This window comes from Xenopus laevis, chromosome 2S (genome assembly GCF_017654675.1).
Source record: "Xenopus laevis strain J_2021 chromosome 2S, Xenopus_laevis_v10.1, whole genome shotgun sequence".
NCBI classification, from domain to species: Eukaryota; Metazoa; Chordata; class Amphibia; order Anura; family Pipidae; genus Xenopus; species Xenopus laevis.
This window is the reverse complement of record NC_054374.1, coordinates 82,233,914-82,259,577: the sequence shown is the minus strand read 5'-3', so window position 1 is coordinate 82,259,577 and position 25,664 is coordinate 82,233,914. Positions and strand designations below refer to the sequence as shown.

Genomic DNA, 25,664 nt, shown 5'->3' with positions numbered 1-25,664 from the left:
GGACTAAAGGTAACTGGACTTCATATAGAAAACAAGTTTGTTGCAGAACTTTGAAGCTGGTGTAGGGGACAAGAGGAATCCCCTGTTTTTCTGCCTGTGACATCATCCAGCCCAGTTACAGGCTGGAGAGCGATCCAATTGGCTGGGCACCCCAGTTCATCCTTGGGAGAGAGGGTGCGCCTGACTTTGGAGCCAAATGTAAGGGGTCTCCCAGAGAGCTGAACAGAGCCAGCACAAGTAGCTGTAAGACTGTCAAGTACAGAGAAGCTGTTAAATCTGTGGAACCTGTGGAGGTACAGATTGAGCCCAGTCTGTTTCTTGCCAAGCTGCTAGAGACTCAGAAGGAGAAAGGTGCCACTGGTGAGATTGATCCTGCTGCAGAGCTGCCTATAATCTCCAGTGTGATTACCTCTGAGAGCACCCCGGTGAGTGAGCCACCCAAGGGAGGATACTGGCACGGATACAAGCTTGGGGCCCCGAAGCGAAGACAAGTCTTGTGTATTTACCTGCTAGGTGGAAGCTGCTGCTAACTTCCAAAGGGAGAGGTACTTTTGGGAAATGGTAGCTCTACCTGTGGAATAAGAGCTCTGGGGAAGGGACATTTCATTTGAACTGTGTGATTATGAACTTATGAATTATGATTGGTACTTTGATATTTAACAAGGACTGTGTTGAAGCAACATAGTGATTTAGGTAGTGTCCCACGTATCCCCAGTGCAGGAGTGCATGTTGCCCAAGTGTTTACTACAGTTTATATAAAGTTTATATTTGTTCATTTGCAAACTGTGTGCTTTATTATTACTAGTGGAACCCCCCCGAGGTGTGTTCCTCAGTGTTCATTAGGAGGAGGCCCTGTGCTGTAAATCCCAGTTCCCAGTACTTTTCATTTGCAAAAGGGACTGCCAAGGTTAAATTAGGGTCATACTGGGTTAATAGATTTGATGGGTTGAATCAGTAAATAAGCTAAATATGGAACCCAAATATAACTAGTCTTAGAAAGCAATAATATGAAACTAGAATAAATTAAGACACGGACATAAAAGCTCCCCTCTGCATAGAAGAGCTACTTGACACAAAAAAAAATATGTGTATGGCTGAAATTGTGTGTAGATATATAATAAAAAATATTTTGAAAGAAAATAGGCCAAATTATTAGAATGGGGAAGCAGCCCGCTGATACCTGGGATTTTTCTGGTTATCCCAGTGGGCCCATCTGACACTGGCTACACAATGGATACATTGGAAATGTTTGAGGAAGTCAGAGGAGAGATTTTGCTTTGCTTAGATGTCCAGCAGTTGTGATGCAAACCAAATAAATGTGTCCTAAAATGTTACTGAATTCACTAGATTTCCTTAGCAGTTACAAAATAAAAAGTGTGTATGTATTAATAAAATATAAATAGAAATTATAAGCCATTAGGGTTTAGAACATCCTTTTCATACACATCACAGCAAAAATAGTAAACTTTCTCTGTGAACACAAGCTTCACACCCGTTCTTTATTGATCTCCTTAAAGGAGACATATAGGATACATGAAAAAACCCTAATTTTGTAGGCAATTATGAGTAATATATGGCGTTGCTTTTACACGGTGCTAAAAATTTATATTATCTTTAAAAATAGCCCATTTATTGGAGCTCCCTATAGATGTTCTCTGGTCCCTGTCTGAGTTTCAAATGAGTGGTGGGCATGTCCTAAAAGCCCTGCCAGAGGCACAGTAGGAGGTGACAGCCAATCATAGTCCTGCAGTCACACAAGCACATGCAGGCTTCAGTTCCCTATCAGGTCCTGCTAGCTGCTGATTGGTTCCACTGGCGACCCTGCACAGCCTGGGAATTCAGGGAGCAGGATGTCAAGTCAAGTGAATTTTATTGTCATTTCAGCCATATACAGTAAATAAAGTACATAGTAGAAACGAAATGACGTTCCTCCAGAACCCCCTGCTAAAAAATTTTTACAACTCTAGTACACGGTCAAGGATGTGGAAGAGAGGGGAGAGTTTATCAGGGTTTTTGCAGAATGAAACACTACTTTTTTTTAAGCACAGTTCTTCCATACCTAAATGAGTATTAGGTATGGTACATTCTTATTTTTTATACAAAATGTCTTCTTTATCAAATACGGAAACAGGCAACCTCCAAATTCTTGAGGATCTAGTTCCGCCCACCAACTGCTACGTGTCTGGGTCATTTCAAGCATGTGAAGGTTAAAACAAATTAAAAATCATACTCTCGTTACTTTATCTCACCGGGACAAGTTGTCCTTCCGCTTCCTGACTTTTAAACTCTGCCCTGTCCCTGAATATAATCCAATCAGCAGCTTCCTGGCTAAATAGGGCGCTTGATAAACTCGTCCCTTGCCCAATAGAAAGCGAACTAATGGCCCCGCCGTTCATCCTGGCATGTCAGAACACGGCAGGGCGGAGCTTGAAGTAAAAGTGAGCTGCTGCCGTGTGTGTGTGTGACTAGTTATGGCTCCTAGGGAAGCTGCTCCCGCAGAGCGGGGATCGGTGATGGAAGGCATTCGTGCCATTTTGCTGGGGCCACCAGGGGCCGGGAAGGGGACTCAGGTAAACCAGTTGCAGTGTTCGCCTTTGTTTCGATATTACTATGACATGTGTGGGGTCGGCAGTTTGCAGCTTGTTTATAGCGAGAACACAGAGAGCTGTGTGGGTGTTATGGTGAGGCCAGTGAGCAGGTTTCATGTTACCAGTGTAAACGTACAACAAGATGACAATGTTGATATTACAATTCAGCTATAAGTACGGAAAATTCAGCTATAAGTACGCAAGCCCACGTGGTACGATTTGACACATATTCTAGTTGCTCAGGGCTCTGAGGGGGATTCCGGTTATGTTTGGCCGGCCGGTCCAACAAGATTGGAAACTGCAAACATACGGAAGAGAGGCAATAGTTCAGAACTATATAAATTAAAAAAACCGACAAATTTAAATATTACTAGGCATAGGCCATTCTATAACATAATAAAAATTGCACACCTGAGCTGCCTTTGTTATGGCTATATATATATATATATATATATATATATATATATATATATATATAATCATACACTGCCCAATACAAACAGATACACATTTTCAGTATGTGTTGTGCAAAACTAGGTATACAGGTCCACAAGATTCAAACACTCCAAAAATATACAGAAAGCTTAATTGGTTCCTGATAATATGGATCTGTGTCTGTGATAAGAGCATTAGATTGTAAGCTTCATTTGGACAAAGGTTAATGACAATAACGTAACTAGAGGGGGGTGGGCCCTGATGTGGGACGTGCAGCCAGCCCCCCCTCCATACTCCCGGAATTCCGCCAGAGTCTGGTGTGCAAGTTGCCAGGGGGCACGGACCTTGGCCCAATAGCACCCCCTGCTCCCCCGGTAGTTACGCCACTGGTTAATGATGCACACATGCACTCTGTACACTGTCTGCACTATATAAATATAGGATAATAAATACATTCTTAGTAGTATTGAATCCTAGTTGTGCTCTGCATACCTGCAAAGGGAACATTGCTTAGACTTTACTTGTCCCAAACTCTGTTGCGTTTTTTATGTTGCATACACATCTCCTGCCTTATAAATTCAGTCAGAAAGTCTGCATTCCCTATTGAAGACATTATCCAGCAGGGGACAAGGACCCCCAGGTCTAAGAATTAAGAGCACAATCTCCTGTTGCATCTGTTGTCATAACAACAAGTGATTTCTTTTTCATGGTGCAAGTAAGCAGGAGCCATATTGCCTCTGGAAATTACAGAGAGATGTCAAAATGATATGTCCAAAAGTTTTGGCACTGTGCCTGGTTTCTAAATCTATTTTTTAAAGTAGTGACCTTTATCACAGTTCAGGAAAAGGGTGAGGGGGGGGGGCTTTGTAACACAGGCTTTAGAAGGTAAGGTCAAAGGCATTTGTTAACATAAAAAGAATTAAACATATATTTAGGCTGCTATTCTCTTGTATGTATTTCTAGCAGATAAGAGATTTTGGTAGGAAAAAATAATCCTGTAGTCATGATAATCCCAATGATGGTTGAACATTTTCCTTTGGGGAATGCTGTTTTGCAGTAAGAGTTCTGCATTTGTTTATACAAAAGAGTGATCCACATTGGGAACAGCGCGATATTGGAGTACAGGTATGGGACCCGTTATCCAGAATGCTTGGGACAGGGGAGCTTTTACAGATAACAGATCTTTCCTTAATTTGGATCTTCAAACCTTAAGTCTACTAGAAAATCATGTAAACATCAACTAAAACCCAATATGCTGGTTTTACTTCCAATAAAGTTTAAAGGGGCTGTTCACCTTCCAAACACTTTATCAGTTCAGTTGTTTTCAGATTGTTCTCCAGAAATAGACTTTTTCAATTGTTTTTCATTTTTTACTGTTTTTGCAAAATCTAAGTTTAAATTTGAATGTCCCTGTCTCTGGTGTTTGAGTCTGGTAGCTCAGTAATTCAGGTGCAGATTCTGAGCTGTTACAATTTGTTACATTAGTTGATACATTTCTCAGCTGCATCCCTGGAGTATTAGCAACTATTGTATCAAAAGCTGCCTTTAATGAAACCCAGGGATTCTGCTCAGCAGGGACAAAGATAAGAAATGTATCAACTAAATGTATCAATTTAGAACAGTTTACTGTTCAGCAGTTTCCTAGTGGCTTCTGTAGGGGGGATTTGTACCCATGGTTAGATCTGAATGTGCCTCATGAGAAAGCTTCAGGGAAATAAAGCACTATGCAAGTTTTATTGCTGATGGGAAAGTACCTTCAGGAGACTTGTCGCCCATGTTAACGCAGAATTTGTTGTGGAAGACAGATCTCCCCATCTGCCATCACCCTAAGAGATGAAGATTGCTTAGAAATGTCCAAGATCAGACTGTAAGCTCCACTGGGTCAGAAAGTCATGTGAATGATCTATAATTTCTGTAAAGCGCTTGCAGAATATGTACATTAGCTATTTTATAAAGGAGAATAATAAAATATGGTCGGGCACACTATCCTGTTATGTACTATTTAAAGGAGAACTAAACCCTAAAAATTAATATGGCTAAAAATGCCATATTTTATATACTGAACTTATTGCACCAGCCTAAAGTTTCAGCTTCTCAATAGCAGCAATGATCCAGGACTTCAAACTTGTCACAGGGGGTCACCATCTTGGAAAGTGTCTCAGTGGGCTCTGAGCAGCTGTTGAAAAGTTAAGTTTAGGGGTAATCGCAAATTATCAAGCGGAAAATCAGGTTGGCCTGTAATATAAGCTGATGTTACAGGACTGATTATTAAATTCTGATGATAGTTGCACTAGTTTCTGTGCTGTCATGTAGTAATTATCTGTATTAATTACTAATCAGCCTTTTATTGTGCCATTTTTATTATATATATTCAGTATATTGTGAGTTGGTCCCTAAGCTCAGTAAGTGACAGCAGCACAGAGCAGTGAATCAGCAGAAAAGATGGGGAGCTACTGTGGCATCTTTGGAGACACATATCTTTATTGCTAAAAGGCTGTTGTTGCCTCAGGCTGGTACAGAAACCCAAAATAAAATGTACCACATTTCTAGCCTACTACTTTAGTTCTCCTTAAAAGGAGAACTCAACCCCCCAATGAAGAATAACTCCTACCTACTAACCTAGATAGCCCCCCCCCGTGCGCATACGTCAATAACCCTGAAAATGTCCCTAAAATATTTTCACCTATCAGTGCAGAGTAAGTGCGGCGGAGCTCGTGGGCGCTATCTTCCGGATCTTCGGATTTCTTCTGGTCCTCTTCAACAATCCAGGTCCTCTTCTGCAATCTCCGGCACTTTTGGCGCATCCGCAGTCGTTAAGAAACAGAAGACTGCTACAACTGCGCGTGCACAGCTCTATATTACAGATGAAGATCGGCGATCCGGAAGGTCCCGTCCACAAGCTTAAGTGCGCTTACTCTGCACTGAAAGCTGAGATATTTTAGGGACTTTTTCAGGGCTATTGAAGTATGTGGGGCAATGCCCGTGGAATCATTATAAACTCCTGGTTACTGCCCTGTTATTAGAGCTGGTATGTGTTACAAGCACTAACAGTTTGGAAAACTCATTACAGGTATGGGACCTGGTATCAAGAATGCTCAGGACCTGGAGTTTTCCTGATAATGGCTCTTTCCATACTTTGGATCTTCATACCAAGTCTGCTAGAAAATCAGTTAAACAATAAATAAACCCAATGGGCTGGTTTTGCTTCCAATTAGGATTAATTATATCTTAGTTTGGATAAAGTACAAGGTACTGTTTTATTATTACAAAGAAAAGCAAATAAATAAAAAAAATTTGATTATTTGGATAAAATGGAGTCTATGGAAGACGGCCTTTCCATAATTCAGAGCTTATTGGATAATGGGTTTCCAGATAATGGATCCCCTACTTGTATTAGGTAATTATACTGTATAAAGCTAATATGCAGATAGTGAGCTGTACCTTTGAGGTGTCCTGTGGGATTTTTGTGCTTTATTGCAAATTGTTGAAGCTGCTTCATAAAGGACTTGTTTCATACACTTTCATGTGCTTTTTATCCTTATCCTTTTACCAGCTATTAAATGATTAGTATTTCATTAGTCTGACTGCCAAGTCTGTATTTTTTCCATTTAGGCTCCAAAGCTGGCAGAGAAATACTGTGTGTGCCACCTTGCCACAGGGGATATGTTAAGGGCAATGGTGGCTTCAGGCTCGGAACTGGGCAAGCGTTTAAAGGCCACAATGGATGCAGGCAAGCTGGTGAGTGTGCTCCAGCCATTTCAGCATTTAACATAGCTGCTATGTGTTACAATAGTACAAGTGCAATTTTCGTCTGCCTTAAGGTCAGTGACGAGATGGTGGTGGAGCTAATTGAGAAGAATCTGGACACTCCCCCCTGTAAGAAAGGATTTCTTTTGGATGGATTTCCTCGCACTGTGAAACAAGCAGAAATGGTAATTATCGGTAGACCTAAAATAGTCGTTGTTTTAATAGGATTGTTAACCTTAATGTAGAGACTCAGTAAATTTATTATTTGGTTTTTTTGGGTTATTTAGCCTTTAATTCAGCAGCTCTTCAGTTTGCAGTTCAGCGGTCCAGTTTATAGGGTGTGAATTACCCTAGCAACCAGGCAGTGATATGAATAAGAGACTAAAATACGAATAGAAGATTGCCTCAATATAAAGAGGAGTAATAACACATAGCAATACATTTGTAGCCTTACAGAGCATTTCATTTTTAGATGGGGTCAGTGAACCCCATTTGAGAGCTGGAAAGAGACCAATTAAGGCAAATAATTGGAAAAAAAAAAAACTATAGAAAATAAATTATAGATGGCCAATTGCAAAGTTGCTTTGAATTCACCATTCTATAACATAATAAAAGTTCACTTAAAGGTGAACCACCCCTTTAATAGCATCACCCAGATTCTATCCACTGCTTGCCAATAATAACATCTTCAGCTGACTCCTCACCTTAACGGTTATGTAAATAGTTACAGTAGTGCATAACTTAGCTACAACAGTTATAAGGCTTCAGATTGCTTATTATTAGTTTAACACCGAGTCGCAAGCACTTACCGTAAATCTTTCTACTGCTTAACTGACTATACACACACGGCTAGTGGATGCTGACGTTACATTAAACTGCTCAAACACTCCAAGCTAGGTTGACTTGCATTGTAGTAGAAGCGTGTTATTTGCACAGTATTATTAGCACAGTATTACATTCGTTCCTGTTCTTGCTTCATTGCATAGCTGGATGAGCTTCTGGAAAAGCGTCAAGAGAAGTTGGATTCTGTGATAGAATTTAAAGTGGATGATTCTTTGCTTGTGCGCAGGATATGTGGCAGGTAATGAGGATGTAAATCCCTGTCATATCTTACCCTTTCTCACACATAAGGACTGTTCCTTTGTTTCTTCTGAATTCTGGACGTACAACTTAGTGATCATGACCACGTTTAATATTTATACCTCCAATATATATTTTTCTTCTGGCTTCCTTATTAGTTGTTCTGTCATTCTTGCTACAGGCTTATACATGCATCAAGTGGGCGTTCCTACCATGAGGAATTCAATCCTCCCAAGGAACCAATGAAAGATGATGTAAGTGCTCCCAATTTGTACAAAATGTAAGCTCATAAACAATTGTGAAAGGCATAACTAGGAGATGTATTAGTCTAAAGTATTCGGTTTGGTGGCCTTTAAAGTATGTGATAACATTGTGCAGCCCTTTACAGTCACACTTTCCCATTTCAGGTGACTGGAGAGGCTCTTATTCGGCGTTCGGATGACAATGAATCAACACTGAAGTCTCGGCTAGAAGCGTATCACACAATGACCTCTCCATTGGTGGATTATTACCAACGTCACGGCATTCACACAGCAGTTGATGCAGCTCAGTCTCCGGATGTTGTGTTTGCCAGTATACTGGCAGCATTCTCCAAAGCTCACTGTAAAGACCTTGTTTTGTTTGTGTAATAAGTAGTGTACTGGCTTTTTGGAATTTTGGAGAAGTCTTTTGACACTTCTGCTGTACTACTGAAGGGCTCGTTTACAAAATGAAGCACTAGGTGCAAAAATGCACAGAAATCACTATGCTTGGGTTTGTACATAAAGCCTCTAGTGTGTTTATAAGGACACTTCTAAAGAGAAGGGGGGTATCTTCTAACAAAACAGGCACAGCCACCATGTAACTTATTCCAAAGGCTAAAAAGGATATATTTGATGTAAACGTATAGCACTTCTATGTTTTCCATTCTGTGGTATTCCTATTTATCTAAGGGGTTTTTCTGTCTCTGTAATTATCTTAATAAAATAATTGCAAATATGATGGATACATTATTAATGGTACATCATAAGACTTGTGGATAGTGCATGTATGTCTCTTTCTACCTGCACTTAATTTAAAAAAAAAAAAAATTGTCTGGTCTTTTTTCCTTCCTATTTTTGCAGCACATTTCTGTTAATCTTGCTTTCTGCTTATTTTTATAGTCATCTCTAATTTTTGTAACCTTCATTTATTTTATTTTTACTTCATTTCAGCACATTGAGTCCCAGCCCTCCGAGAAACTGTGCTCTCGAAGGTCCCAAGAGTCGCTCAAAGGTGTATGTTGAGTAGTGTCCATTTCTTTACTCAGAATTGCTGCTGTAGACTAAGGACCCTTTCAGCCGGTGATACACTGTCCCCACACATTGAGCCCAACTGACAATCCATTGTCAATCCTTTTTATGAACTTGCAAATATATGTATGAAGCTGACTTAGACTTAAGAGAATGAGATTCCTTGGAAATCTGGACATATGTTATCAAATTTGCCCAGGCTGAATCTCGGCTTGGCTATTTGAGAATGATCGAATTGTTTGTCTCTTTTAGCTTTAACAGGATGCGCATCAAACTTCTTTGGTAATGGGGGAAAAAACCCCAAATAACTGAACAGCCACAAAGTAAGAGAAGGAAGTAACCACTGTGTTCATATATGAAATAATGATTGGACTGGATTTAGTGCTGGATTCATGTACCCTTTAGCATTCAGGACAGTGCCTTATGTATTCACCAAAGCAATAAAAGGTTTGAGTAATTTTTAGTCTCTGCTTCCCTTTTTGCACGTAGTAGAACCTATACTGTACATATTAGTCTAAGCACTAAGAAAAATATCAGCCATTCACTTTATAAAGACCAAGTAAACAAACAGAAGGGAAAGCAAATGTGACTGAAACATTGTCAGGTTTGCCTCAAGTGTCCCAGCCCAACACATCGCCATATTGTACAGGTATAGGATCCTCAAGCTGGAAACCCTTTATCCAAAAAGCTCTGAATTTCCATTTTATCCAAATATAATAGTACCATGTACTTGATCCAAACTAAGATATAATTTATCCTTATTGGAAGCAAAACCAGCCTATTGGGTTTATTTAATGTTTACGTGATTTTCTAGTAGACTTAAGGTATGAAGATCCAAATTACGGAAAGATCCATTTGTGGGGTATAGTTTTCTTTTACGTTAATGGGAGTCAGTAGTAGCAGTATTGGGAATTTTACAACAACATAGGACCTCTCATAGTGACTGTTCCAAATCCATTTGATTTCATATTTCCGTTTACTATTTTCAAGCTGGCCAACTGTCCTGAAAATTTGAGGTTTTTTTTTTGTTTCATGCAAAGGTGTATTTTGCAGGAAAACTTAAAAGTTAAGTGATGTAAAATTGAGTTTTACTGTACCATTAAGTGTACAGCTGTTGGTTTAGTGTAACGACCAGTATCTTCCTTTAAAAGAGACCTGTCACCCAAACCAAAAGTCCTTTTCAAATAAACATGAAACCTAAGATTTTTTTTTATTAAAACATACCTGTTATAAACACATTTAAAAATAACTGCCCACTTACAGAAATTTTGCATTCCAAAAGAATGGAAAAAATAAATAAACTTATTTATATAGGGTTGACACCTGTCCTGTTTTGACCCGGACAACCCGGTAATTTGAAGTGCTGCCCGGGTCAAAATTCCTGCCCAGTTCTCCAAATTAGCAAAACCGGGCAGGATTCTCAATGACTGATATGGTGATCGGCCAATCGACACATCATAGCCATGCCCCCTGATTTCATGGCCCGCCCCCCATGTCACAGGCCCACCCTCTGCCCGGTCTCCATCAGCAGAAAAGGTGCCAACCCTATTTATATAGCATAAATAATGTTTATTTGACATGAAAGTTACACCAGGGGGTAATTTACTTAACTCTGTTTTTTTCTGGTCGGAGTTTTAAAGGGAAAGGAAAAAATGTTGTAGAATACAAAAAGCACATTCTTTGTGGTTTATTAAACCCCGATGCTGTTAAAAGTCTGAATAAAAAAAGTACTCTGTCTCAAACCTGCCACAGTCATGCAGAAATCAACGGCAGATGTCCCGTTTACAATTGGAAGATATCATGATCTGTTCTGAATTTTGTACAATAATCCAATTAATTTGTAGTTTTCCTACACCAGATTTTTTTTGAGTAAATTTATTGATAAATACTGTAAAAATGTGCACGGGAGTTTAGGCAAAGTGGTTTTAAGAAAATAGTGAGGAATTTTCCGATTTTAGTAAATAACTTTGCAGATATCTGTAACAACCCAAGTAATCCATACAGACAAAGAACTCAAAACAAATAAATCCATAAATTAATCCATGTGTAGTAAAGTGGAATGACACAGGGAATAAGTATTGAACAATTAAAGAAAGGGAGGTGCAAAAAAGCATTGAAAGCCAAAAAACCTGCTGAAATCTGTTAGTATTAAAAAATAATCCTGCTCCCTATCAGTGCAAATTAATATCAGATGGTTAAATTCTAATTGCTGGCCTATAAAAAGGTTTCTCATTACCAAGGTATCAGATAATAAGCATCTCATAATTGGTAAAAGCAAAGAGCTCTCTCAACACCTTTGCATCCTTATTGTTGCAAAACATACTGATGGCATTGGTTGCAGATGTATATCTAAGCTTCTGAATGTTCCAGTAAGCACTGTTAAGGACCATAATCCTGAAGTGGAAAGAACTTAATTTCACCCTAAACAGGGCATGGGCAGGTCCTTCTCGCAAGATTCCTAAAAGAGGAGTCAAAAGAATAATCAGAAGAGTTGTCCAAGAGCCAAGGATCATTAGCGGAGAACTTTAGAAAGACCTTGAGTTAGCAAGTACAGTTGTTTCAAAGAAAATAAGTAATGCACTCAACTGACATGGCCTCTATGCACGCTCACTACACAACACTGCTAAAGAAAAAGCATGTTGAAGCCAATTAAGGTTTGCTGCACAACATTTGGACACGCCAATGAAATTCTGGAAGAATATAGTCTGGTCAGATGAGACCAAAATTGAACCCTTTGGATGTCATAGCACACATCATGTTTGGAGGAGAAATGGCACTGCACATCACCCCAAAAACACCACACCAACAGTGAAGTTTGAAAGTGGGAACATCATGGTGTGGGGCTGTTTTTCTGCATACTGGCAGACTTCATATAATTGGAGGAAGGATCAATGGAGAAATGTACCGGGCATTCTTGATAAGAATCTGCTGCCATCTACCAAGGTGAAACAAGGGTGGACATTTCAGCAAAAAATAAGCCTAAACACACAGTCAAGGAAACTCTTAACTGGTTTCAGAGAAAGAAATAAAGCTGCTAGAATGCCCTGGTCAATCATATGACTTGAATCTAATTGAGAATCTATGGAACGAACTGAAGATCAAAGTTCATAGAAGAGGCCTCTGGGACCTTCAAGATTTGAAGTTTATGTGGAAGAATGGACCAAAATCACACCTGAGCAATACATGGACTAGTTTCTCCATACAGGAGAAAGCACAGTGTATAAATAAATGATGATGATGATACAGGAGGAGTCTTAAAGCTGTCATTACCAACAATGGCTTTTCTATGAATTATTAAATAAATGTCAGTAAGTGCGTGCAATACTTATTCCCTTTGTTGTTTCACTTTACTACACATAATTTATGGACTTATTTGTTTTGAGTTCTTTGTATGTGTGGATTACTTGGGTTGTTTAAATAATTTTCCAGAGCATTACTTGGGTTGTTACCAACATCTGGTGTAAACTTCATGTCAATAGAAATATATTTACTGAGAAAAACATTGACATGTTCAATACTCGCACTGCTGTATATGCTGAATCAGTGCTGGAAATTTATAGTAGCCTCTTGATATAATTTACTTGCATAAAAAAGGGCATTAACTCAAGGGATGAAAACATAATTATGCCTCTTTATAGGTCCCTGGTGAGGCCTCATCTGGAGTATGCAGTGCAGTTTTGGACTCCAGTCCTTAAGGGTAGGACTCCACGACACGAGAGGAGCCGACACGTTGCAATGCGACAAAGTGCATGCGACGTGTCGGATGTTCTAAAGAAAACGGAAGTGAAGGAGGAATCGCAGGTAAGAACTACTTCCGCTGCATTTTCATCCGACAGTCGGATAAATGTAGTTCTTACCTGCAATTTCTCCTTAACTTCCGTTTTCTTTAGAACATCCGACACGTTGCATGCGTTTTGACGCATTGTGACGTGTCGGCTCCTCTTGCGTCGTGGAGTCCTACCCTAAGAGGGATATAAATGAGCTGGAGAGAGTGCAGAGACGTGCAACTAAATTGGTTAGAGGGATGGAAGACAAATTATGAGGGGAGACTGTCAAGGTTGGAGTTGTTTTATTTGGAAAAAAGGCGCTTGCGAGGGGACATGATTACACTTTACAAGTACATTAGAGAACATTATAGACAAATGCTTGCTTATGGAGTAATCAAAAGATTATTAGTACAAAGTAGCAGTGCACCCGCAAGTTAATAAATGTAGCAAATAAATGTATCAATTGAGGAATTGCAGAGTGAAATACACAGTAACTTTTGTGCCACTTTTGCAGTCCTCCAGTTAACTAGTTCAGGTGCTATAATATTAAATTACTTAAAACTCAACTTTTATTAGTCTCACTAAAAAACATTTTCACCACACAGACACAACATTAGGAATCCTCCTCAATGAAGCTGGACCATGTCCATAAAATTACACAAAACTTAAAAACATACATAGGTGGACAGGTAGGGGAAATAGTGAGCTGATAACCTCTCAGCCACTATCTACATAAGTGTAGTCATGTACGGGGTATACACAAATTCCCCCTTATTCGTATCAGTATAAAGACCAATGTCAAGACACTCAGTATTAGCTAAGATAGTTCTCAAACAACTCTGGAATACCACAAATCTGTGGCTCCACTTGGTGGCTGTATCAATTGTACTTAGTTGTAACCAGCCATGAAAGTTTTACAACAAAAATTGCACTGCCCAGTAAGTAGACAGGTCTCTCGCTCAAACCGCCCACCCAGACCACCCTTCCATTTGTTTCCCAGAGTGAATCTGCCTAACTACGTAGGGAGCAGAAAGGAGTTAGTCCCCCACTGTCCACCTATGCCTCCCGACGCGTTTCACCGGAAAACCGGCTTCTTCGGGGGCATAAGTGAAGTTGGCGTGTTTAGTGAGGCTTTAAATAGGGTTCGTTTCTCTCCGCAGCTTGTGGATGCGCCGCCGTTTCCGCATACGTCATGCGTCACGTGACGCTGCGTACGGACGTGCGCTTCATTGTAACAAAGTGCGCATGCGTAACTACATGTTACTCGCGCATGCGTTGTTATTGACCAAGGAAACATTATAGACAAATAGCAGGGGACCTTTTTACCCATAAAGTGGATCACCGTACCAGAGACCACCCCTTTAGACTAGAAGAAAAGAACTTTCATTTGAAGCAACGTAGGTGGTTCTTCACAGTCAGGACAGTGAGGTTGTGGAATGCACTGCTGGGTGATGTTGTGATGGCTGATTCAGTTAATGCCTTTAAGAATTGCTTGGATGATTTTTTGGACAGACAATATCAAAGGCTATTGTGATACTAAACTCTATAGTTAATATAGGTATGGGTATATAGAATTTTAATTAAAAGTAGGGAGGGGTGTGTGTATGGATGCTGGGTTTTCATTTGGAGGGGTTGAACTTGATGGACTTTGTCTTTTTTCAACCCAATTTAACTATGTAACTTCAAAAATGTAGACACAAAAGCAAGAGATTTGGCAAAGGGACCTGGAAATGTTCTGCTGTTTTTATTTTTACTGGTCCTTTAAAATGCCTGTATAAAGATGTGTGAGGCATGGCTAGCTGCCTAGCAACACTGCATGTTATCACTTTCCCAGTCATTATTGATGAAGTAAACAAGTGTATTGTGTGACACAAAATTAGGGCTTGCCAGCGCCTCTGCATGAGCCTATTTTTTTTATTAGATATAATTCTGGAAATAGCTGAATGATTATGTAAAAAGCACCTTACATACAATGCCAGTACTGGTTGATGCGTGTCGCTCCAGCGACAGTTCCAATGTGGAATACTTCGTAGATGCCCCAACGCGTCATTTCGTCACTGGCACCCCCTACAGTTTAACATCACACCCATCACGTCTCCTCCTCCCCGCACCCCACCCACAAGCGGTCCCTTTCAGACAGTGTCAAGCTCGGGCGTTGTCACGTGTCACGCTCTTTGTTTGCTCTATCGGGCGGGGAAGACACTACAGGGAAGCGGGCGACTGCCTGAAAAAGACAAAAGAACACCCAAGTGCGGCCTGTAGTCCGGTGAGTGACCCGATTATTTCCCCTTGAGTGGATGCGCGATGGGAAAATCCGAACATCCCTTATCAGATTTAATTTACCAACAGGCCATCCTAGCCCCAAAAATGTCGGCCATGTTGACTTTATCCGGGTGTTTCCAAGCTCAAACCAGCCTTCGGGTAAATGATTTTAGCGCTGACCAATCAGATTCCTCGAATTGGCAATCCTTGTATTACTGACGTCCAAAGTAAGCCAATCAGAATTCTGTTCTGTCAGGCGCCCAACCTTAAAAACGCTGACGTCAAAGTTATTAAAGGAGACCGTATTAAAACCCCGCCCTATTTTAGCGGACAGCCAATGAGAATTACAGAGAAAGGGGGCGGCGTTACGTCGTACTGACGGCTCCTGTTCAGCCAATGGCAGGCTGAGCCAATTAATGTGTTTGTTTGTATTATCATGCGATCTCCTGGTCTTTAATTTGCTGGAGTGCTTTGTGCAGAGTACAATAGAGAAGTAATTGCGAATACTAACTGAACTGAAACATCTGATGGAAACACAGTCAAACCCGAAGAGATTCGTTTTTAATGCAACACATTTCAACAACACGATTCTCAATTGCATTTCAATTGTATTCCATGGCTGTGTGTTATATAATTGTACTTAGTCAGGCATGACCCCTCTTTTTCTGTTTCTTAGTTTCTGGCTGCAAGATGGATCTACCTTCCCACCATTCTCGTCTGTTGCAGCAGTTGGATGAACAGAGAAAAAGGAACCTGTTTTGTGACTGTCATATCATGGTAGATGGACATACATTCAGGGCCCATAGAAATGTTCTGTTTGCAAGCAGCGGCTACTTCAAGATGCTCCTTTCCCAAAGCAGCGGGGAAGTGGGCCAGCCAACTACAGCCACCTTTGATGTCTTCTCTGCTGACACCTTCACAGCCATTCTTGATTTTATGTACTCTGGCAAGTTGCCCCTCTCTGGACAGAATGTCATTGAAATCATGTCAGCGGCCAGCTATTTACAAATAACTGAGGTTATCGGTGTTTGCAAAATGTTTATCAAATCCTCATTGGACATCAATGAAAAGGACAGGGATGGTTTCTTAGACATGCCTGACAAAGAGTCGGGTCCGCAAACTGGACAATGTGGTCTATACAGCACAGGTTGGGGTATGGGCAGATATCCGTGTAATCAGCCAGAAGGAGATATTGCTGCATATTTAGAAAGCAGCTCCTGTGATCCATATGGGTTTTGCCCTAGGACTGATGAACGTCTCTCTTCCCAGAATAATGTTTCAACAGCATCCATGAAAATGTTAGACAGGCACAACAGGATCCCCCAGATGCCCAGCTCAACTTGTTCCCCAGACGAACATATGAGAGACTGCAGAATTCCAGAAACCAATGACACTGGTTGTCACATTGAAGTAGAACTACCCCAGGGGGAGGAGACTGAAGCTTTTATGAACTGCCGGACAGCGATACAACCAAGGGCTAGAAGGCGGCATTCACTGAACAGGGCAACAAAAGCTGATGAAGTTTATGCCAAAATCATGGGCATCAAAGGCTGTTTAGGTGAAGGTAAGATGATTAAAGTCGTAACATAATCACAATTGCAAAGTCTTATTTTCAAAAACTGTCTAATAAGATAGAACAGCAGAAAAATTATTGACTAATTTGAAACTACAGAAATTGGTCCTAATAAATGGGCAGATTTGTTATTCCATTCAACCATATGAAGGCATTTCTGCTCTGTAGTGCTGGTATCCTCTTGGATCTCTGTTTTTCTCTCACACTGTTATGTGCTGCAGAATATATCGGTCTATATGTATATATAGAGCATAATAATAATATTAATATGTTCTTTAGCAGGAGTTCATTCTCATTTTGGATTAAATCTATCCATATCCATAATAGGTAATTATATATAAAAATAGTATTTCAAGTAAACAGGATCTGATCTTATTTTGCTTACATTACATTTTTCATCCATCTAAATGAGCAAGGCTTGAATACAATTGGATTGCGTATAGTTGCCATTGTGGGTGGAAGCTGACAGCACCATGAGGTAGATACCTTCATCAAATAAAAGAAGCAGCATACAGATACTGAGTTATTGCTGATGCAGTGGTAAATTCCCACCAGTGTATAAATGCTATAACTCATCAAATCACATCCTCAGGAACACAGGTAGCATGGTGGCACAGGGTTTAATATTTTTGTCTTACAGCTCTGGTGTCATGGGGTTGCTACTGACCAGGGACCTATATACAACAATATGTTTTGCAAGTGCGTAAAATTACTTTCACCATTATATTTGCCTGTGGAACTTAAATGTATGTATGTATGTATAACTTTATAAAGTTATAAAAGGGATACACAGTGCTGTACAATCTTACAATGCATAAAAGTACACACAGGGAGGACGGGTATTATAATAAATACAATAAGTATAACTACATAGAGATTAAGTGCCATATGGTATGAGCCACAGAAGGAAGGAGGTCCCAGCCCCATAGAACTTACAGTCTAAGTGGATAGATAATACAGGCAGAAATTAGAGGGCAAAGGTGCACAAGGTTTGGGCATTAGTTTTGAGAGAGTGTTTCTTATGAAAAAAATTAGGGATGGATTTCCAGAGGTAGGGAGCAGTGAGATAGAAATGATTAAGATGAAAGATAGCAGTGCATTGTGTAAAAAGACAATTGCTCTGAGAAGTGCAGAGGAGGCAGCCAGTAATTTACAGTGAGACAAGTGAACAAATGTAGTGAGTAGCAGAGGAGTGAAGGGCTTTGAAAGTTAGCAAAATCTATTTTTTTATGCTATCCTTTACCCAACAGGGTTGAACAGGTTCCCTATTAGGAGAGACCAGAATGACCCTAGCAGCAGAGTTTAAAATTGGTTGCAGAGTCTAGGAGATGGGATAAGGACATGGTTTTAGCTGTTAATTGTAAATAAATGTGGTGGAGAAAGCACAGGATTTGGCAGTGGCATTTATATACTTAGCTGCAAAGATAATTCCCAGGTAGTGTGCTGAATTAACAGGTTAATGTTAGGTTAATGGTCATGCCATCAATAGTAATGGTGAAAAGATGCAAAGGGATAGGTTTGGATGGGAAGACCATGAGCTCTGTTGAGTTAGCTAGGTTGAGTTTGAGGAGTCATTGCTTCATCCAGGAGGAAATAGCTAGAAGGCAGTTAGCGATCTGGGTCTTCACGTCAGTGGTTAGTTAAGGAGTGTTGTTAGCAAATGGTGAAGACGTGGTTAGAAAGGTAGAAAAATAACTAGGTACAGCTTCATCCCAGATACCCAGAGAATAGAGAATTTGCATAAGGACATAATAGTCAACAGTATCAAAAGCAAAAGATAAATCCAGGAGAATGAGAAATTGTGAACTCCACTAAATGAGTGTGTTGAAAGTTTTTTTAAAAAAGCCCTAAAAAATTAAACTTTATATAATGTTTTTTAATTTTGTGTCCACAGATAATCTGCCAAGCATGCACTTCAAATGTCCCTTCTGTACCCATACGGTTAAAAGGAAAGCAGATCTAAAACGCCACCTGCTGTGTCACACTGGGGAGCGTCCCTATCCTTGCCAGGCATGTGGCAAGAGATTCACCAGGTTGGAGCATGTCCGCAGCCATTATAGAACTGTAAGTAAATTGCCATGTAGAGAATAAGAATAGAAGTTTCAGGAAGCAATATTGGCAGATAGTTTAAGCACAATTTCAAGATGAGACCTGTGAATTGTGTTAAAGCATCTGTTGCATTTACCTGCTGCACTTTTTCATTCATTATAAGCAGGGCCGGACTGGGAGAAAAAAGCAGCCCTGGCAAAAAAAATCAAAGCAGCCCACTTCAGGTATTGGATTGGTTATCTGGAAACCCATTTTTCAGAAAGCTCCAAATTAGGAAAGGCCGTCTCCCATAGACTCCATTATATGCAAACAATCCAAATGTTTAAAAGATTTAATTTTCTCTGTAATAATAAAACAGTAGTTTGAGCCAAACTAAGATATAATTAGTCTTTATTGGGAGCAAGTTTTTTTAATCCATTCCTTGGACACAATTATACAGGGGAATATTAGATAAAAACCTGTGAACAGATGCCCGAAGCCTGCCATGTCCTGCATAGAAAACTGCACATAGATAGTTAGAATCTCAGCTGCCATAAAGCAGGGCAAGACTGCTGTGAATAATTAAACTGTGCAGTGATATTATCAGTATTATGACATAACAGAGTTGACGCGTTTCATGGCGTCTTGCCACTTCCTCAGAAGCACAGGCATAAGCATAGACCTAAGCATCTGAGGAAGTGGCGAAACGCCACGAAACGCGTCAAGTGTGGGGGAGAAGTCATATCCACATAATGTACTGATGATTTTAAAGGATATCTAATAAAGAATGTTTTAATTCCTCCTAACCACTGTGTGCTCCATATCGCTATTGCTACACATATATCTGTAGGACACGAGACTGCTTGTAATTTGTTACTACACAGGCGCAAATGAAGAATTCTTTCCCAAAAATAAACTAAAAACACTTTTTTCTAACATATAAGGCAACATTTATAAGATTAATAGACAGCTAACTCACACACAGTGCAGATTTCAAAATGTACATGACCTATAACTTTAGATGAACAGTATTATACATAGATATATATATATATTTTTTTTTTTTTTTTTATTCATGTCAGTATCACTTTAAGTAGCATGTAGTAGTTGTTCTTACCTGCCCTTTCTCTGTACAGTTGGAGGGGGGGGGGCAAGGGGGGAAATGCAGAACAGCAGCAGAAAATTCCATCCTTCCCTTCATCCCTTCATTGGAGCGTTTGAAAAGCACTGCAAAGTTTTCCCCGTGCAGCTATTCAGTTTCCGGCTCACTTCTGCTGCGCGCCCTCTACTGGTAGGAAATGTTAGTGCGGGTCCTGCAAAATGACATTTCTCTCTTCATCCAAGCGCAAGGGCCCTGCGCACAAGAGATCGCACAGTCGCACACTGTCAATGCGGCCCATTTACACGGCATGGGCAGCGGCCCAACGGGCATTTGCCCGTATTCACAAATGGCCAGTCCGGGCCTGATTATAAGCATAGGAAGGGGAATAGCCCCTTGCAGATTTATGTTTCTCATGGCGGATCATGTTTTCTATGGTGAATTTCTCTACTGGTGCACACATTACACCAGACCCTGTATGGAATTCCCATTTAGCTAGAAATTACTAGAATGGTAAAGGGAAGATAAATGTATTTGGTACAGGTAACAACCCTAAAAAATATGTTTCTAAAGGTTGTGTCTGTAAGTTTGTTATTCTGACATGCGTAACTTCATTTTTAGATTCATGAGGCAGGTAAACCTATCTGTCGGTGGTGCAAGCGCCATGTTACTGAAGATTCAGGTCAAGTGGTTCAAGAAGGGACAAGGCGTTTCCGATTGTGCAACAAGTGTGTGGCAGAGGTTGGGGCTGGTAGTTTCCCAAATGAGGTGGATGATGATGAACCCACTATTATCCTGTCAGGTGATGAGGACAAGGAGCCAACTTGGAGCTTCCATGATGGGATACACACATCAGATACCGAGATTATTGACGATGCGTCTTCAGATGTAGTCATACATAAAGTGGATGATAGTGATGAAGAGATCAAACCTATTATTTGCTAACTACAGAGAAGTGTATTGGAACAAACATTGTAATAAAACCCTAAAACTGCAGAACTTTTGAATTATCAAGATGGCCCGTGGTTGCACAAATCATTGAGACTGCTATTTTTGCTGTTTGTATATTTACTGAATTCATAAGACTCTTGCATATTTTCTGCAAATCTTGAATTTAAACTTGTGCTTTATTTGAATTCACAATCATTTATAGATCAACTTATAAAAGTTAAAAAAACGGTTGACTCATTGGTTCAGTAAGATGATTCAGTGAGATTTTAAAGCTGAATCAACCTTTTGTGACTATTGGTAAATCACTTAAGCTGGCCATAGACATAGTTGTACGAATCTAAGTTTTGTACGATTTTTGGACCGTGTGTGGATCGTCCTGAAATTTTTCGTACCATGGCAATTGGTTGTTTAGTTGATGGGACAGGTTAAAAGATTTCTGTCGCCTAACAATAATTTCTCTGCATGTATAACTGACGATACTATTTGTTGGACAGAACATTGTCTGATTTGTTCTTTTACTACTTTATTTAATCTGAATGGTTAGTGGCAGGTCGGAAGATTGGGACGTCCGATCGTCCATCCAATACAAGGGTGAAATCTGTACGTCTATGGCCAGTTTTAATCTCCAGTACTTCAGACACTTTGGGGAGGGGGTGCCAGTGTGGTAGGCACCCCCAGTAAATAGTTGCTAAACTTAAACCCAGGGTCGGCTGTCTGCTAAAAAAGTACTCTAGCCTGGGGTATGATTCCTTCCATTTTTCTCAGTGCTTCTGTGCCGTACTATTGGTCATGCCCAAATCTCAAGTTAAAGTCATACCCCCATAATGGCATTGCACATTGGCACCCTATTGTGTATTCCATTTTTCATTTCATGGAAGGTATTATACAGGTAGACCCCGTAATGAATCCGGAAGGAGGGGCTGCTGTTCTATTGTTTACTTTAAATAGGCTGACACCCCAAATGTTTGAACAACAAGAATAAAAGGAACAAGTCTTCATCTTCCAATGAATCAAAAACTAGCAGACATGGCGCACTGGCAGATTACATTTGCATACCTGCCTAATGATCAGTTAGGATCATTGGCACCATGCACTTAAAGGAACAGTTCAGTATGAAAATAAAAACTGTGTAAATAGATAGGCTGTGCAAAATAAAAAATGTTTCTAATATAGTTAGATAGCCAAAAATGTAATATATAAAGGCTGGAGTGAACAGATGTCTTATAAAACAGCCAGAATCCAACTTCCTGCTTTTCAGCTCTATAACTCTGAGCTAGTCAGCGACTTGAAGGGGGGCCACATGGGACATTTCTGTTCAGTGAGTTTGTAATTGATCCTCAGCATTCAGCTCAGATTCAAAAGCAACAGATATGACCCATGTGGCCCCCCTTCAAGTCTCTGATTGGTTACTGCCTGGTAGCCAGGGTAACCAGTCAGTGTAAACCAAGAGAGCTGAAAAGCAGGAAGTAGAGTTGTGACTGACCTGTTATACATCAAATCACTCCAGCCTTTATACATTACATTTTTGGCTAACTAACTATATTAGAAACACTTTTTATTTTTCACTGCCTATCTATTTACCCAGTTTTTATTTTTACACTGAACAATTCCTTTAATGAATATTGTTATTAAATTAGTTTTAATTGGTACTTGTTTGACCAAGCTTTTCTAAAGGAAAATATTAAACCTAAAGATATGTACTACAGTGTTAGTGCTATATTATAGTGTAGTACATGAATGATATCTGACATAAAAAATATTGAGACATTGGATCAAAACTTAACAGTGCATGTGAAAATCAAGAAAAATAAATAGAAGGTGGATTAAGAGACCAGTATGTTTAAAAAAAAAATATACAATTTATTGCTTACATATAATTCTCTAAAAAACTGTTCGGCCAGGAAACACAGTGAATAATTTATTAATAAATATGCATAAAAACAATTACTGATTGAATCCAGGTGGGTAAGCACTCTTTTAAATATAAGTAATATAGTATCTGTTCCTTGGTTGTGGTGTATGCTTGTAGACTGATAAAAAGAGCTGTGAGTTGTAGTACAGCAATATCGAAAAGTTATATCAAATTTGAGGTGTGGATCAGATCTTTCCCATATAGTAAAGCAGTAAAATACATCGGGTGCTTTTCTTAGTGGATTAACAGGCAGATAGATGAATAGCTATAGGTGGAAAGCCAATTTCCAAGTATATGTACTGGGGCATCCCCCACTCCCTCCTCCTTTCCAGCTGTAAGAGCCCCCCCAAAAATAATTGGATTGATCTCACCAGATTCTCAGTTCTGGTTTCGCGCAGCCGGGTTTGAACTCTCAATAGTTCCAAGCCTGTTTTCGATTACACCACTCGGCTGGTGCCCTTTTCTTGAAGATCCAAGATGGCGCCCGGTTCGTAACAGTGCCTGAGTTCCACAGCAGAACGCAGTCCTCCGGATCTTTTTTGCGATCTTACACTGCTTCACCGATTTCACAAGTACTGGCAAGGTACAGGTTTTTCATGATTTGAAAGTGTTACAGAATGGTCCACAAACTGCTTTGTGCAAATACATCAAACAATCAGTGTAAAGGGGCTTGGGTGGTTTTAGGAACCACATATCAAGCACTGGATGATGCTATCCTTTTATAACTCTGAAAAGATAATGGGCTAGAGTCAGATGAATTTGAAAAAGTACTCATAGTCTGTAGTCTATATATGAAGGTAGAAATAGACTTTTTAATTATATTTATTGTGACCCATTCTTGTTTTCCAGTGTTGATAAGTATAAACCAGATTGGTTACACTATTTTTCATCTATGGTGGTATTATTCAAGGAACCCTTGGGCTGAGCATTTAGCATAAATTTTACATTTATGTAAATATTGTTAATAAACTTTACTGCAAGTACCTATTGTGTAATTAATGAATCTGCCACACAATTTTCAGTCATACATTTAAACACTCTTGTGACTGTTCCCTAAAAGAAAAAAAAGAAACAGGTAACTGTGATGGGTATATTAGGGGGTTCTATGTTATGTGAGCCTCGTTATCAAATTTTGGTTTGGAAGCCGTAGTTCCCCTTTAAAAATTTATGAGTTACTGTTGGTTTTCAAAATCCAGTATAAATGGTGTGTTAAAGAGACAAACAGGAACATGTCAATATTCCCTAATAAACTAAACCTTTCCTTCTAGTGCAGGTGCCCCACTGCCTCTCTTCAACTGTGTCAGTCTCGTACATTGAGCAGCTTCTTGAGTGATGACGTGCTTGGGAACAGGGTTATGCTTTGATAGGCTGCAGTACTGTTTACTTTTTTTCTTCCATCCTGTTAGAGCATTGCCTGACCCCAAGCTTAATGATGCTGATGAAGAAGCACTGTATTGGGGGTGCATTTGCACTAGGAAAGCTTTTGATGCCTGTGTCTATAAAGGAATAATGACACTGTTACTGGTAGTACCCAAAACGTGTTAATGGAAAGTATAAAGAATACTTGGAACATAGTCTTAATTACATCAGCCAATGGCTGAGTACTTAAAGATACTGTCATTAATTTACATAGTGCTGTAATATTTAATTTTGTATAAGGCTATTAGCAAACATAGCATTTTTTCTTATTGAGAACACAACAAAACTAAAACAACCAAAATACACAGACGGTAATTCCCCATAACTGTCAGAGAGAATAATAGTGCTTTTGGCACCCAGGAAGACTGTTGATGAGAATCCTTTAATTGGGCCATAAACACTGCAATTACTGCTTATTATAATGGAAAGGTATCAGGATGTTAAAGAGCATCTTATTAGCAACAGAAATTTGTCTTCCTTACATATATTGTATGGGTTTTTTTCATTCTTAGCCTGCCTATTTCTACCATGCAACTGGAAAAAACTGTTCACAAACAAAATAAACACTGACTGTGAGGGTTCAATTTTAAATTCATTCTCGATTTATTATACGTAAAATCCATGTTTCAGGAATGATTACTTCAGATATGCACTTAATGGCTGCATTGAAATCATATGCATGACATGACACTTTGGGGCACATTTACTTAACTCGAGTGAAGGATTAGAAGGAAAAAAACGTTGAATTTCGAAGTTTTTTTTTGGCTACTTCGACCTTCGACTATGACTTCGAATTGAACGATTCAAACTAAAAAACGTTCAACTATTCGACCATTCAATAGTCAAAGTACTGTCTCTTTAAAAAAAACTACGACCACCTACTTCGCCACCTAAAACCTACCGAGCACCAATGTTAGCCTATGGGGAAGGTCCCCATAAGCTTTCTAAGTATTTTTTTATCAAAGAAAAATCGTTCGATCGATGAATTAAAATCCTTTGATTTGGTCGAATAGTTGAACGTTTTTTAGTTCGAACGATCGAACGAAATGCTGTAAATCCTTCGACTTCGATATTCGAAGGATTTTACTTTGACGGTTGAATATCGAGGGTTAATTAACCCTCGATATACGACCAATAGTAAATGTGCCCCATACTGTATATCCTTGATGGATGATAATTTGTTAATTTAGATGCAGCTGCAGATTACATTGATTTATACGCAGCCTTACAGTATCCATTCAAATACATTTCTTTGTTGTCCTCCTTTGCTGTAGAGCTGTTAGTTCTGCTCTGATGTACTGTGTTTTGCTCTATTTTTATCCATAACTGTAGCAATTATGCAGCCACCCAAAGTAGACTTAGCATTTGCAGTTTGCTTGGCAGAAAAGCCAAATGGAAAGTTATTGAGAACAATGTCTGAGGTTTGTCACTAATAAAAGGCTGTCATACTTCTGGAGTGGTAGGTTATGGCTGAATTAACAACAAGCTGTAGCTCCAGGCCTTATTGTGAAATGACACTTATGTCATGAAGC

General features: G+C 39.6%; 2 protein-coding genes across 5 annotated transcripts; both read left to right on the top strand.

Annotated features, from left to right (window-relative positions):
• Positions 1–2,368: 2,368 nt before the first annotated feature.
• ak2.S (adenylate kinase 2 S homeolog) lies at positions 2,369–9,578 on the top strand. 2 transcript variants are annotated; one of them, XM_018241748.2, is made up of 7 exons: positions 2,369–2,570; positions 6,636–6,761; positions 6,845–6,955; positions 7,757–7,851; positions 8,032–8,104; positions 8,258–8,453; positions 9,044–9,578. In XM_018241748.2, the coding sequence occupies exons 1-7, from the start codon at positions 2,472–2,474 to the stop codon at positions 9,049–9,051; spliced, it is 708 nt and encodes a 235-aa protein (XP_018097237.1). In that variant the 5' UTR covers positions 2,369–2,471; the 3' UTR covers positions 9,052–9,578.
• A 5,164-nt stretch (positions 9,579–14,742) lies between these two features.
• On the top strand, positions 14,743–20,864 carry zbtb8a.2.S (zinc finger and BTB domain containing 8A, gene 2 S homeolog). Of its 3 annotated transcripts, none has more exons than XM_018241755.2 (4): positions 14,743–15,154; positions 15,827–16,714; positions 18,618–18,787; positions 20,472–20,864. In XM_018241755.2, the coding sequence occupies exons 2-4, from the start codon at positions 15,841–15,843 to the stop codon at positions 20,793–20,795; spliced, it is 1,368 nt and encodes a 455-aa protein (XP_018097244.1). In that variant the 5' UTR covers positions 14,743–15,154; positions 15,827–15,840; the 3' UTR covers positions 20,796–20,864. The 3 variants fall into 3 exon arrangements, with proteins under 3 accessions (XP_018097244.1, XP_041439987.1, XP_018097245.1); XM_018241756.2 differs by lacking the exon at positions 14,743–15,154 and adding an exon at positions 15,531–15,643; XM_041584053.1 differs by lacking the exon at positions 14,743–15,154 and having other exon boundaries at positions 15,504–16,714.
• The last annotated feature ends 4,800 nt before the right edge of the window (positions 20,865–25,664 follow it).